Raw genomic sequence first — 15818 nt, 5'->3', positions numbered from 1 at the left:
CACATCAAGCCTTTTTTTTTTCTTTATTGCAAGCATGAAACGTCGAGTCTACACAAATATCTCATAATCTATAACTATATGTACAATACACTGAATTTAAAATGTTCCCAGGCGGTAATTCTTGGGCGATATGACTTCTGACACAGTGGCCTTCGGTGGGCAAAGGTTTTAGATGATTATTAAATCAATTTCTTATAAAGGTAGTCTTCACTGAAATGACATATGAACTGGGTCTGTGTCCAGGTGGTGAATGGTGTAATAAAAAAAAGTAATCCTCAGTGTACTTCACTGTACAGTACTGAAAACCTACCTGGCCTCGCCTCTATTGCTGTAAATTCATGCTTAATATTTAAAAATGGGACTAAATTAAAGTGGACTGAGGTGAAGTACGGTGGGACATCCTGTTATGAATGGCCGTTTTTCATGACGAGAAAAATGCAATTTTTTAAATTGGTCATTAAAAAATGACTGTGTGTAGGCTCCAGAACATTTTTCTCGACGTGAAAAATGGCCATTAAAAATGTAGAACATGGTCTACTTTTTCTCGTCGTGAAAAACAGTCGTGTGTAGGCTTTAAACGACCGGGGGAAAAAAACGAAGCAGGTTATGAAAAGGAAAATTTGCATAATCAGCCCAAAGGGTGTCGCCATTTGAATGAAACTTCCACTTTATAGTGCCGTCGTACGTGTTGCATGTCACCGCGCTTTGATCAAGCATTTTTTTTCACGTTCATGTGTATGCAAGGCAGGCTTGACAAAAATCACGTCATGAAAAATCTAGTTTTTTCCAAGACATGAAAAATGGTCATGTGTACGCGGCTTTAGTTCTTTATAGCTGTGCCTCTGGTGTGGCAATAGCCTACAGGGGGTAGTAATGTCACCCAGATCAGCAGACATATGGATTTTTGTAAGTATGTAAGCAGAGTATGTGTTCTGTTGGTGAAATGTGAACACAGGAAAAAGTTTGTATATGGACAAATCACACTTCAAATAGTGGGGTTGATTTACTAAAACTGGAAAGTGCAAAATCTGGTGCAGCTCTGCACAGAAACCAATCAGTCCAGTTTTTTTTGTTTGTTTTTTGTCAAAGCTTAGGTTAGAAGTTGACTGACCCAAGCTGCACCAAATTTTGTACCCTCCACTTCTAGTAAAAACAACTCCATGAGATACATGATTTTTTTTGAGCAGGGTGCTCCAAGATCGTGAATACAGAGACAGGCTTACCTTGAGCACAAAGATCCAATGTTTCAAGTTCTGTCTTAATCATTTCTTCGCTTGATTTCATTTTTCCTTGAGCATTGGCCAAAAGAAAGTCAAATTTACTGATTTTGGGCTTCTCGCTTTGAAATTCACCAAAATCATCTATATTCTTTAGTTCTGAAGCGACACTAGAGGAAGGCAGATCATGGCTTTCTTCACTGTGCCCCAAAGTAAGAGAAGAAATATCTTCGAGGCCACCTGAGAACATGCCACTTGCTTTCTCAACGTGTCCTTTAGTGCTTGCACCAAATGCCGAGTTGTCCTCTGGAGCATAGATGTTACTGGAGAAGGTCGTTATTTTCGATACAGTGGTCATAGTAAGGTTTTCAGTACTTCCAAATGATGTTTCCTTCTTGGAGAACATGGATGTTGAAGAGCCAGCAGTGTAGTCGGTGCTGAAAAAAAAGTCTGCCTGTTTTTTGTCCGTGTGTGCGTTGTCCTTCTCTGACCAGTCAGATATTGTCAAACTGCTTAGTAGGGAGGAATTGTCATTGGTGCCTTTAAAATCATCTACATGCAAAATGACAAAGAACAACCCATATGTAGGAATCTCGAAACATTGTAAAAAGCACCACCATGCAAAAACAGAGCAATCACAGCAGTATGAATCCCTCACACATTTATCAAATGTTATTAAAATGTTCCTTTCCATGCTGCAGCCATTCTTTCCTTCAACTGCCAAAGCAAAAAAAAAAAAACGGCTTGCAGTATCCTCTAGTTGGCTAATTACCTCTCTTCCAGAACTGCCCGACTTAAACTTCCATGCAGCTCCTTGAAATTTGGCAAATCATTAGATAAAGCGTATTGTTTACGCTTCCAGCGCTGTAAAATTATTTACTAAAGTCAACCCTTTATTGCGCCTTTTTGTGTTTTAATTGAATTGTGTTATTGGGACCCGACTTTCCCTGACTTCATAGCTACGGCATGTCAATTGCCATTCTACTGCTCAATGAGACTGCTTTAATATCCAGAAGGACAGCCTTTGATGGCGCTTGGCCAAGAGGTAAGAAAAAGTCATGCCCCAGGAACCAAGTGAAAATTAAGCAAAAAGGGACACAAAAAGGTGTTTCTCTGTCTAATAAAAAGTAAAAAACAGGTTTCTTCTACTGTCTGCTCTAAGGCTAGAGCTTTACTTCCGAAAGTTTAAAATGTACTACATGTTCACTTTAAATATCCTCTCTGGGCTATTTTGTGCATATCAGCATCACCAAAAGTATAACAGTTTTCGTTTATACAATTTATTCTTGGTTATGCGCAAGATAAAAAAAAAAAAAAATTCCCATTAAGGGGAGGCATATGCCTTTTTATAAACTCAATAGTTGTACAATGACTTGCAGCTATAATTCCCTCAAATTGAATCTGAGCAGCACAACTCTCTTTTGGCCTAACAGTAATGTGAATGGTAAGAAAAGAATACAGTGCCAAGAAAAACAGGATATTCTTTTCCTCTTTTCTTCAATAGGTCATATTTTTCTTAAAGCGGACTTCCACCCAAAAGTGAAACTTCCGCTTTAACCACTCCTCGCCCCCTTACATGCCACATTTGGATGCAACTTTTTTGGGGGGGGCTTCGTTAGGAGTGGGACTTCCTGTCCCACTTCCTCCTTCCGCCCAGGGACGGCTAGGCGACTCCTGCTCTCGGCTTAGGCGGCCCCTCCCTGTAGGCGATCGCCTAGGACACGCGACAGGTCCCAAACGATCGCCTGTCCAGTCCGTGAGTGCAGCGCGACTCGCTCATGCACCGTGTGTGCCCAGTGGTGAAGCTGAAAGCCGTCACGGCCGGGTGCGACAATGGAGGCGCCGGCGGAGAGGAGCAACACTCCGTTCGGCTGCATCGCTGGACCGTGTAACAGGTAAGTGTGTGTTTATTAAAAGTCAGCAGCTACACTTTTTGTAGCTGCTGACTTTTAATAAACATACAAAAGCCTGCAACTCCGCTTTAAGTTTTCTGAGCATTTAAAAAGCGTATGAGGTACAAAAAAATTTCTAACAACTATGCTAACTAACCCATTTAAAAAAAAGATGAAAAACTATTTCCAGCCCGCTCTGGTCATGTGATCTGGCTCCCCAAATCCAGCCAGTGGAGGCTGCAGGGGAAAGCAGGGAGCGCCGACAACAGAAGGTTCATAGGACCCTATAGATGACATCACTGCTCCAGGCCTGACCAGCCAATGTTGAGCACTTTCTCCTCTCCACTGCAGCCGCCACTGTCTGACAAAGGGGAGATCAGGACCGAAGTGGCCTGCATATAGGTAAGTATACAGATCTTTCTTACATAGGTTAGTCAGAGACAGAGTAGGTGTTTAGAAGGGAAGAAGAAATGTGCATATTTTTGAACGGACAATATATGTATAGCAAATAAAATAATTTCCAATGTTTAAAGTGATACTAAACCTAAAAATGTTTTTTACCTTAATGCATTGCTTGCATCAAGTTAAAAAACATTTTCAGTTTCCCTGTTTGAAAGGGAAGAGAGGAGAAGAGATCAATGCTGTGCACGGCTGCATCTAGTCTCTCCTCTCTTCCTCTTCACTCAGCAGTCATTCCAGCAGCAGGAGCTATTGGCCTAAGCCATGCTGTGTAAGTCTATGGGTCATGGCTCCATAGACACACAAGTCGGAAGCGAGCATGCACCATGTGTCCCCATAGCAAACGGCTTGCCATGGGGACACACAAAGAATAAAAGAGGAGCCAAGATCGCCGCTGGGGACCCAAGAAAAGGAGGATCAGGGTGCTCTGTGCAATACCACTGGACAGAGCTGGTGAGTATAATGCATTTGTTTTTTTTTTATAACAACTCTGACTTTAATAACACTTTATTATATGCTCATTCTACTTGCCTAGTAACCATAGAACAGGAAATCTCTCCAATAAGAATGCAAGCAGTAACAAAGCACCTCTGGTACAGAAGGAAAGGTTAAGCACATTTAGACCCCCTTTCAGACTGGGCGAACTCCATCCAAGCGGATCCACCTGCTCAGCGCGGAATCTCTCAGATGAGCAGGCAGATGACAGGTCCGGTGACCACTCCGCTATGAAGAGTGGACACAGCACGCTGTTCTCTATGGGGTGGTCGGATAGAAACGGACCGCCTGTCTGTTTACACCCAATTGCCATCCAATCCCATCTGCCAGACGGATGGGAAATGAATCCTCATCCATCTGTTTTTAGCAGACTGGATGCCGATGGGCTCCATAGAGAGCAATGGATGGTCCATCAGTGTGAAAGGGGCCTTATGAGGATTTTTGTGGTTTGATCCCTCCTGTCTCAATGTTCCCCTTATTTCTTGGTCTAGTGTCAAAAATAAAAAAAAGTGAAGCACCCTTGTGGAGTTACAGCAGCACAAACCTACTCAAAGTTCTAGCCCTTCCTCTACTTTATTAACAATGGCATTTTTAGACTTCCATTTAGTTATGGCAAGAAGTGGAACAATCTTTCACCTTATCCATCCAAGATACAACTGGCGTATGATAATCAAAGCTGTAGCCACATTAAAAAAAATGCAAACAATTGCTAGGCAGTAGCCTAATAAAAAAAAAAGTCATAATATTTTGATCAGGTTGTTGATATTTGCTGCCTTATTGTCATTTGTGTGCATATGATCAACTGCCAATAATTCGAATATATTTTAGATCTGATGAAAAATCATTCCATCTATTGTAAAGTAATAGTGAGAGTAAATTATTGAATGAGTTTTATAGAAACTAATCCATAACTTTTGATTCTGCAATATATACAGTGAGAAAAAAAAAAAAAAAAAAAAGTAATTGATCCCCCTGCTGATTTTGTACGTTTGTCCACTGACAAAGTAATGATCAGTCTATAGTTTTAATGGTAGGTTTATTTTAACAGTGAGAGACAGAACAATAAAAATATCCAGAAACACGCATTTCTAATGAGTTATAAATTGATTCGCATTTTAATGAGTGAACCAAGTATTTGATCCCCCAACAATTAGCAAGATTTCTCGCTCCCAGGTATCTTCTATACAGGTAACGAGCTGAGATTAGGAGCACTCTCTTAAAAAGGAGTGCTCCTAATCTCAGCTTGTTACTTGTAAAAAAAAAAAATTAAGACACCTGTCCATAGTCCAAAGCAATCAATCAGATTCCAATCTTTCCACCATGGCCAAGACCAAAGAGCTGTCCAAGGATGTCAGGGATAAGATTGTAGACCAACACAAGGCAGGAATGGGCTACAAGACCAATCGCCAAGCAGCTTGGTGAGAGGGTGACAACAGTTGGTGCGGTTATTTGCAAATTGAAGAAACATAAAATAAACTGTCAATCTCCCTCAGTCCGGGGCTCCATGCAACTTATGGAGTTTCAATGATAAAAAGAATGGTGAGGAATCAGCCCAGAACTACGCGGAAGAATCTTGTCAATGATCTCCAGGCAGCTGGGATCATAGTCGCCAAGAAAACAGTTGGTAACACACTACGCCGCGAAGGCCTAAAATCCTGCAGTGCAAGCAAGGTCCCGCTGCTCAAGAAAGCACATGTACAGGCCCGTCTGAAGTTTGCTCATGAACATCTGAGGCCCCGTACACACGTCCGAGGAACTCGACGGGCAAAACTCATCATTTTGCTCGTCAAGTTCTGTGTGAAGCCGCCGAGGATCTTGGCAAGCCAACTTTCCTCATTGAACGAGGAAATAGAGAACATGTTCTCTATTTGGCTCGACGAGGAACTCGTCGGGTTCCTCGGCCGAAAGTGTACACACGGCCGGGTTTCTCGGCAGAATTCAGCTCCGATCGAGTTTCTGGCTGAATTCTGCCGAGAAGCTCGGTCGTGTGTACGGGGCCTCAATGATTCAGAGAAGAACTGGGTGAAAGTGTTGTGGTCAAATGAGACCAAAATTTAGCTCTTTGGCATCAACTCAACGTGTTTGGAGGAGGAATGCTGCCTATGCCTCCAAGGACACCATCCTCACCTTCAAACATGGAGGTGGAAACATTATGCTTTGGGGGCGTTTTTCTGCTAAGGGGACAGGTCAACTTCACTGCATCAAAAGGGACAATGGATGGGGCCATGTACCATCAAATCTTGAGCGAGAACCTCCTTCCCTTAGCCAGGGCATTAAAAATGGGCTGTGGATGGGACTTCCAGCACTACAATGACCCAAAACATACGGCCAAGGCAACAAAGGAGTGGCTCAAAAAGCACATTAAGGTCCATGGAGTTGCCTAACCAGTCTCCGGACCTTAATCCCATAGAAAATATGTGAAGGGAGCTGAAGGTTCGAGTTAACAAACGTCAGCCTCAAAACTAATGACTTAGAGGATCTGCAAAGAGGAGTGGGACAAAATCCCTCCCGAGATGTGTGCCTGGTGACCAACTACAAGGAATGTCTTGACCTCTGTAAATGCCAACAAGGGGTTTGCCACCAAAAGTCATGTTTTGCAAAGGGGTCAAATACTTATACTTATTTCACTCAATAAAATGCAAATCAATTTATAAAACTTTTTCAAAATGCGTTTTTCTGGATATTTTGCTTGTTATTCTGTCTCTGCCTGAAAAAAAAAAAAAAAAACACTACCAATAAAATTATAGCCTGATCATTTCTTTGTCAGTGGGCAAACGTACAAAATCAGCAGGTGATCAAATACTTTTTTCCCCCCAACTGTAGAATAAGTGGTCTCTTACATAAATAGTGTCACGGAGCCCCAGTTCACATTGGTGAGACTTGTCATGCAATTTCACAGTTTAAAGACACATGACAAGTTGCACCCCATGTGTGCCTATGGAACCATTCAAATTGGTGCAACTCCAACTTGCACCAATTTGAAAAAGGTTCTTGCACTATTTTGGCAATTTTATTAGCGACTTACATTGATATCTGTGCATGAAATCGTGCTAAGGTAGCGTTATTTCAAAGCAGCATTCAATGTGAACAGGTGCTCAACCCACATCATAAAAAACTAGCAATAAATGCTGTATTACAAGTTGTTCATACTCACTCAGTCACTATGAGATTCGTTTTCTGTATTTTCAAAAAACCTGGTTGATAATGCTGTTCTCTATTGCCACCTTCTGTTCATGTCCCCACTGCAGTTGGGGATTTTGCAGAGCCATGTTGGCAGCTACTGCACATGCCCAGTTTTCAGTGGGTTTCTATTCTGAGCATTTCCTCTTTATCACATCTAAGCAGCCCATGTGACTACAGAGTCACACATGTGGGCATATGCACAGTGGTAAATTGCAGCCCTCTCCCTCCCTCCTCCTTCATGCCCACTAGCCAGCTAAACATATCGGGGTGGGATATTACATATAGATTGATGGAGGATTCTCCTCCCTGTTATTCCAAGTTGGGTGGGCCTGACACAACCCGTGACAGGAAGAAATCAACTCATATGTTATTGCCAAATAAAATAAAAATTTAATTTAAAATACATATTTGTATGGCAATTTAAAATGGTTGTTTGATATTTTTTTTTTAAACGTGACAAGCTGCAGAGGATTAGAAGCTCCTCCTGCTTATATGTTTCACTGCAGACAGGCTGGGAAAGATCTAGATCATGTGATATATATGTATATCCATTAGGAATAAGGTTTTTTTTTTTTTAAATAAAATAATTACAGTGCCATCATCCACATACAGAAATAGAAGGGACAATGTAAATTAAAGAGTGCGTTAGTATAATTTTACTATAAATAGCCAAAAAACAAATCAGTTGGCTATACCTTAACAAATAAGGAACACAAGCATTGTCAGAAGGTTTAGTTGTTAGGTCAAAGGATCTAAGCCAGGAGTGCCCAACCAGTGGCCCAGGGGCCACATGTGGCCCGTGGAGCCCTCGGATGTGGCCCGTGACCTCCTGCTCTGGGATGGAATAGAATACTGTTATTAAATGTCAGTTTATTACTAAAATTACAGTGTATATATATATATATATATGGGCATATCTGTTCAGCAGTGGTTACTGGGCTGCTTTCAAACGAATCCGCAGATGCAGAGCAGTTCTGGTGCGGGTTACCTGCACTGAGCCATAGGGCTCTTTCACACGGTCGGCCCGTTCAGATCCACCTGCCAGTTTTTAGGCGGACCTGAACGGGCGCTCCGTGCTCCTCGGATGTGGCCCGTGACATGCCCGCTGACATCCGACCCGCTCCGGTCCGCCAAAGTGCGACGGAGGAAAAACCTACTTTTCCATCCGTCTGGCGGATTGGGTGAACACGGACAGACGGTCCGTGTTCATCCGATCCCCCCATAGGGGAGAGCGGAGAAAAGACAGCGGTCCCTGCACAGTGTGCGGGGACCGCTCTGTCATCCGCCGGCTCAGCGGGGATCAACAGAGCGATCCCCGCTGAGCAAGCGGAGGTTCACGGGGGCAGATCATTACTGATCCGCCCCATGTGAAAGGGGCCATAGACTTTGGTTATTACTCGCAAGTTTGGTGAGCTTTCTGAAAGTGCACCAAACCTGCAGAATATATTAGAAGTCTATTGCAAAGTGCAGAAAAGACAAAGGTACACTGCTTTGCGCATCAGTGTGAAAGCAGCCATGGGCCTCTTTTACACGGTCAGTCAGACCCAATTGGACCCTCCATTCACCTCTAAGGAGTGGCAGATGTAAACTGACTTGTGTCCTACCTCCAATCCGATCCGGCTGTGTCTGCAGAGCGGACACGGAACTGCCATCCGCCCGCTCATTGTAGCCCGCGACCAGTTACTAAGTCGCTTAGGTGGCCCTTGCGCTTCAAAAGGTTGGGCACCCCTGTTCTAAGCAACCTCGACAGTGAAAAGACTGTGCGGCTTGGGGGTTGCTGATCTTCTGTAATTATGCCAAACTGCACTCCCTTCTACAAAGAGTGATGCAAATATATAAAATATCAAACAAGTAGTATTTTTATGATTAGATATAAAAAGATTCGATATAAAAAAAAAAAAAAAAAAGAAAGAAGGTCAGAAAATGACCAGATATGTTTACACTGAAAAGGGTCACAGTGGCACACACAGCCACTTGAAGTAGTGGTTTGAAGGACATCTCTGAAATGCACATCACATTGACAAGGATAGGCTACAGCAGACACCATAGCTGGCCCATTGCTGTCAGCTAGGAACAGAAAAATTAAAAGATACAGTGAGCCATCAAACCAGAGCAACTGAAGACCAGAAAAATATTGCGTCGTCTGATTAACCGATTTCTTGCAAGATATGCAGATTGCAGGTTTAGAATCTGCTGTACACCGTGAATCTGTAAATCCATCCTGTCCAAAATCATTGGTAGCTTTATATTGTAGAGAATGTTTTTTGGCCCACGTTGGGTCTCTTTATATCAGTTGAATATTTTTTGAACACCATTGTATGCCTCGGTATTGTTGCCAGCCCTGTTCATCGCTCTATGGGCACTAGATGAGTGAATGTACAGTATATGACAAAACTCCTTCACTCTTGGAATGCTGTAGTCCAGGAGTCTCCAAACTGCGGCCCGAGGGCCAGATGTGGCCCTTTGCTAGCCTTCATCCGGTCCTTGGGGCACTATTTCTCCCACTGACACCAACAATGGGGCACCATTCCTTCCACGATACCAATGATAGGACACCATTTCTCTTACTAATAGGGACACTACTCCTATTGACCACCAACCCTGAGGCCATATTTATTCTCACTGATGCCAGGCCCGTGACATTTTCTGCCCCTGCTGGTCACAATCTGACCCTCCTCAAGTCTGAAGGACAATAAACTGGCCCTTTGTTTGAAAAGTTTGGCGACCCCTGCTGTAGTCTGTACTGGTCACCACATTTCTTTGCTGTATGCGTTATATATCGGGGACTACTGCCATTTCATTTTCACTATGCTAGCATAATCCAAGGTTTTGGAACATCCGATTATGCAACTGTGGTCTTGACAAAGGGTGCTATAAAATGAAAACGGTAAAGAAGCTTCATATTTTAGCTATCTGCACACTATTACCCAATGTGATCCATCACAATAAAGAAATAAGTGAATTTAAAGTTTGCTTTATAGGTCTGCATATAAAGTTGATCATAAATCATAACTAAAGCAACAAGAAAAAAAGCCATGTCATCTCAATTCTATTATTCATTTTGGGAGACATGTCAACTGCAATATTCTTGCCTTCTTCCTTCTAACAAAAAATGCCATCCCATTAACTTTGCATGCAACCATTTTGTGGAAACTAGATACCAGTGAAAAATGCTTGAGATTTTAAGAAGCAAAACATTCTTAACCACTTGTCGTCCTTAGGCCATATACAGTACATATGGCCTTGGGAACACGTGGCTATACTATGATCATGGCTGCATCCTGGTGTCAAATTATTCAGCCGGCCATGTGCTTTCCTGTAAAAGTGATTTCAGCGGCTCTACAGCCACCATCAACCACCAATGTTCCCAACCCTCCCATTCCACCAGGTAGTCTGGAACCGTTACAAGCTGTCAGGCCGGCTGCCCACAGAGGAGAGGAAGGAACATGCATTCCCCCTCTCTTCTGCGATGCATGAAGCAGAAAGCGATGAGGATTTTGTCACCTCCAGTTTAGGTTCTGTGTTGACTTGGCTGGTACCAGCCAGGGAAGCGACCGATCAAACTGATCTCAGCTCACATTTAATTTTAAACCGGTAAATTGTAAAGGCTTCTAAAATGTTGCCTAGGGAGATTTATAGGTACATTCGTTTCCCTCCACATTCCCACAAGACACTCCCCATCTGACACTCGCAGATTTCCCTCCCCATCCCCACCAGATACTCGCAGCATTCCCTCCCCATCCCCACTAGATACTCGCAGCATTCCCTCCCCATTCAACACCCTCTATATTTTCTACCCATCCGACACTGAACATTCCCTCCCCATACGACACTCGCCACATTCCCTCCCCATACAACACTCGCCACAGTCCCTCCCCATCCCCACCAGACACTCGCCGCAATTTTACCCCATCCCCACCAGACACTTGCAGCATTCCCTCCTCATTCAATACAATCCCTCCACATCCCCACAAGACACTCGCCACATTCCCTTCCCATTCAACACTCGCCACATTCCCTCCCCATTCAACACATTTCCTCCCCATCCCCACCAGACACTAGTCACATTACCTCCCCATCCCCACCAGACACTAGACACATTGCCTCTCCATTCGACACTAGCCACATTCCCTCCCCATTCCCACCAGACACATTCCCTCCCCATCCCCACCAGACACTCGCACATTTTCTCCCCATCCCCACCAGACATGTACTGTACTGCTGAGCACAGGTTGCTGTACTTTTTGACAATGTGGCTGAAGCAGAGCGACACGTGGGGAGGCATTGTGGGTGGTTTGTTGGTGAAGCAATATGAAAACCCAACTCAAGAATTAGAAGTAAAGCAGCAGCTGAGAGCACAAAAATAAAAACTCCTGTATTCTGTATATTACAGCAAGCCATCTAATTTGAATTGCCGATTGCCCTGCTGATAAGAATAGAACAGTGATGATTGGTTGCCTTCACAGGAAAAAGTGGCCTCTTTCAGGGAAAAAACAGACAGCTTATTCAGCCATTTATCGATATTTTGAAACAGGAACACTGCATGTTAAAAAAAAAACCTGGAGGCGCATTTGTGATCCTGCTAAATTAAATCTCTACTACGTGTCTAGCGTATACCACAGGAGGCAATTTGTTCCAACAGTATAGCATTTGATTGCTACTGCAGCAATTGCTTGAGATCGGCAGTGCAACCAATCTACTAGAAACCGTCTTTGAAGCTCTTGCCTGTTCAAAACACACATTTAGCTGGATACAACCCCATTTATCTATGTTTTGTATGACTCTGTATGGAGGATCAATTAGAGGAGGACAGTCTAAAAGTGAGCTTTTACTAGACTAACTGATTAAAAAGCCCACATTGCTCCGTGTTTGGAAGCACCGTGTTTGGAAGCACCTTCCTTTAAATATTTGTTTTTAGGGTGCGTTTAAAAAAATAATAAATATTATATATATATATATATATATATATATATATATATATATATATATATATATATATATATATATATATATATATATATATATATATATATATAGCTTTAATAAAGTGGATGTAAACCCAATTCATGACATTTGAACTGGGCACATATATCTGCAGTATTTTGTTATCTTGCTTCAAAGAGCTATGTCCCATATCTCTCTCCTGACCCTTTCTCCTGTTATCAGCCTGATAACTCCTGACAAATTCTCTGACACTTCAGATAAAAGCAGCCTGAAATTTCTGTCAGGGGAGGTTGCTAAAATAGATTAGCAGGGAGATGACCCCTTACAAAACACCTCTGAGAGTCTCTGCCTATGATGAGAGGGGGTGTGTGCCTTTCCTCCTATCAGCAATTTTAGCTATCTTGGCTATATGCCCAGACATCACACTCTGTATTAAACAGGAAGAGAACATTTCCTAACAGGATCTGAACTTTCTAAACAGTATATAAAATGTGAAGACATCAGATATGGATGTAAAACCAATGTAGGGAGATTTGGTTCACCTCTGTGTATCATCTGAGGCTGTTCACTTCACTGGGTGTATGGAGGATTTACAGTAGGTGTTTGTGATATTGTGTTTTTAGCACGACAGCATCGCGCTGATTCTCGGCGACATGGTGCCGAGATCTCGCACTCACTGGAATAGTGACAGCACATCCCAGCAAGCGCGTCATAGAAGCGACGGGAGATCCGACTTGGATTCCCGCCAATTCTACACGTGTGCGGCGTTTGTTATGAATCCTGAGGGGGAAGTCCCTGCCGGATTTTAAATAAAAATCCGGCATGGGTTCCCCCCTCAGGAGCATACCGGGCCCTTAGGTCTGTTATGGGTTGTAAGGAGAGCCCCCCTACACCGAAAAAAACGGCGTAGGGGGTCCCCCTACAATCCATACCCGACCCGTATCCAAAGCGCGCTACCCGGCCGGCCAGGAAGGGAGTGGGGACGAGCGAGCGCCCCCCCCCCCCTCCTGAGCCGTACCAGGCTGCATGCCCTCAACATGGGGGGGTTGGGTGCTCTGGGGCAGGGGGGCGCACTGCGGCCCCCCCACCTCAGAGCACCCTGTCCCCATGTTGATGAGGACAGGGCCCCTTCCCGACAACCCTGGCCGTTGGTTGTCGGGGTATGCGGGCGGGAGGCTTATCGGAATCTGGGAGCCCCCTTTAATAAGGGGGCCCACAGATACCGGCCCCCCACCCTAAGTGAATGGATATGGGGTACATCGTACCCCTAACCATTCACCTGTAGGAAAAATGTCAAAGTTAATAAACACACCACACAGGGGTTTTTAAAATAATTTATTTTTCTGCTCCGGAGGCTCCCCCTGTCTTCTTTATTAGCTCTTTTACCAGGGGGAGCTTCTTCTTTGACGTCTTCGGGTGGGTGGGGGCCGCCGTCTGGTTCTCTTCCACTGCCGGGGGGGGGCGCTTTTAAAAATGTAGGTATCACATGGGTAGGTACAGAGCATGATGGGACTGTGAGGCCTATATAGGTCCGATGCAAGCCACGCACAAGTCATTTCAGCGAGAAGAGCCGGCGTGTCAACATCGGGAGAAGAAGAGAAGTGAAGAACATGACGTCACAGCACGGAAGAAGAACTCACAGCACGGAAGGAGAAGAAGAAGACGTACAGCACGGAAGAAGGCACCGGACAGCGAGAAGAAGACCAGGGTGCGCCGAGTCAACAGCGGAGAGCGGCGAACATAGAAGGAGACCCCCGGAGAGTTGAGAAGACCCCCCGGATAGCGGAGAAGACCCGTCGGGATAGCGGAAGAAGAAGCCCCCCCTCCGAAGACGCCGGAGGAAACCCGCCGGGGGGTGGGGGCTTTTTTAAAAGCGGCCCCCCCGGCGGTGGAAGAGAACCAGACGGCGGCCCCCACCCACCCGAAGACGTCAAAGAAGAAGCTCCCCCTGGTAAAAGAGCTAATAAAGAAGACAGGGGGAGCCTCCGGAGCAGAAAAATAAATTATTTTAAAAACCCTTGTGTGGTGTGTTTATTAACTTTGACATTTTTCCTACAGGTGAATGGTTAGGGGTACGATGTACCCCATATCCACTCACTTAGGGTGGGGGGCCGGTATCTGTGGGCCCCCTTATTAAAGGGGGCTCCCAGATTCCGATAAGCCTCCCGCCCGCATACCCCGACAACCAACGGCCAGGGTTGTCGGGAAGGGGCCCTGTCCTCATCAACATGGGGACAGGGTGCTCTGAGGTGGGGGGCCGCAGTGCGCCCCCCTGCCCCAGAGCACCCAACCCCCCCCATGTTGAGGGCATGCAGCCTGGTACGGCTCAGGAGGGGGGGGGGCGCTCGCTCGTCCCCACTCCCTTCCTGGCCGGCCGGGTAGCGTGCTTTGGATACGGGTCTGGTATGGATTGTAGGGGGACCCAATACGCCGTTTTTTTCGGCGTAGGGGGGCTCTCCTTACAACCCATAACAGACCTAAGGGCCCGGTATGCTCCTGAGGGGGGAACCCATGCCGGATTTTTATTTAAAATCCGGCGGGGACTTCCCCCTCAGGATTCATAACAAATGCCGCACACGTGTAGAATTGGCGGGAATCCAAGTCGGATCTCCCGTCGCTTCTATGACGGCTCTGTCTCCATCGCGGCAAGCCAGCTCGGCGCTGGCTCCCGCGATGGGGCTCGTAGGTGCTCAATCTCGCCGAGAAAGGGAGCGAGATTGACACAATATCGCGTTCACCTACTGTACATGCACTTTAAAACACAAAAAGGGGGGGGGGGGGGAAACATTCTACCACTCTTTAATGGGCAGTGCCAGGCTCCAATAAAAAAATATATATAAATAAAAATAGAAAGGCAGCTGCTGTCACCTCCTCCACAGTTGGTGAACTATACCACCCACTGGAAGTGCAAGAAACCTTTAAATCCATCAATATTCAGCTATACAACAATAGTGTTGTTCAAAATTCTATAGGTTGAATGTACATGAATGATCATTTTGCTATTTATTCAGCTTACAAAAGTATAGCAAAAAAAAAAAATTGGTCTGTAGTGTCAATGTGCAGAATTATACTTGATTGACACATTATTCATAGTTCGATTGTTGCAAACTGTAGGTGGTTTTAGGGTATTTCGAATGAATAAAAACCACGACTGTAGGATATTTAGAGGAACAGCGTGAAGAAGAAAAAACCAGCAGCACACGCCAAGTAGCTTCAGAACTATTGCAATTTATTTATGATCAGAAAAAAAGGAAAAAAAACACATTAAACAGCATTCATGGTTCAACAATAGTGACCTATCTGGGAACAAGGGCTCCTTCAACACAATTATGCTATTTCGGAGCAAATTCTTCCATGCTCCGTCATAATTCAACATACATCAGAATCTTCAAGATATCATGAAACAGATGAACTCTGAGACAAGGCAAAGAACTGTCTCCTAAATAGGGTAATAAAACAAGTACATAAACTGACCCTCTTCTATGAGTAAACAGGAACAAAAGATAATACTGTGTGGTCCAAAGAACAGAATAAATAAAACGCATCCTCAATAAATAACTTAAGATATTACAAAAACCTCCTTAAATACATAAATACAGTGCATATTAACGGATTTTTTTTTACCAAT

The 15818-nt window shown here is 44.3% G+C and overlaps 1 protein-coding gene across 4 annotated transcripts in view; it reads right to left on the bottom strand.

The window, feature by feature from the left end:
- The window catches only part of SYNRG (synergin gamma), a 108794-nt gene that overhangs the window by 32030 nt on the left and 60946 nt on the right, over positions 1–15818 (bottom strand). For all 4 annotated transcript variants that reach the window (XM_040337815.1, XM_040337816.1, XM_040337817.1 and 1 more), the window contains one exon: positions 1224–1769. In XM_040337815.1, coding sequence (XP_040193749.1) covers positions 1224–1769 — 546 coding nt within the window. The remainder of the gene's footprint in view (positions 1–1223; positions 1770–15818) is intronic.

The sequence above is a fragment of the Rana temporaria genome, chromosome 2, assembly GCF_905171775.1.
Source record: "Rana temporaria chromosome 2, aRanTem1.1, whole genome shotgun sequence".
In the NCBI taxonomy this organism is placed as follows: domain Eukaryota; kingdom Metazoa; phylum Chordata; class Amphibia; order Anura; family Ranidae; genus Rana; species Rana temporaria.
The sequence above is the reverse complement of the archived record's forward strand: the minus strand, read 5'-3'. Positions and strand labels throughout refer to the sequence as shown.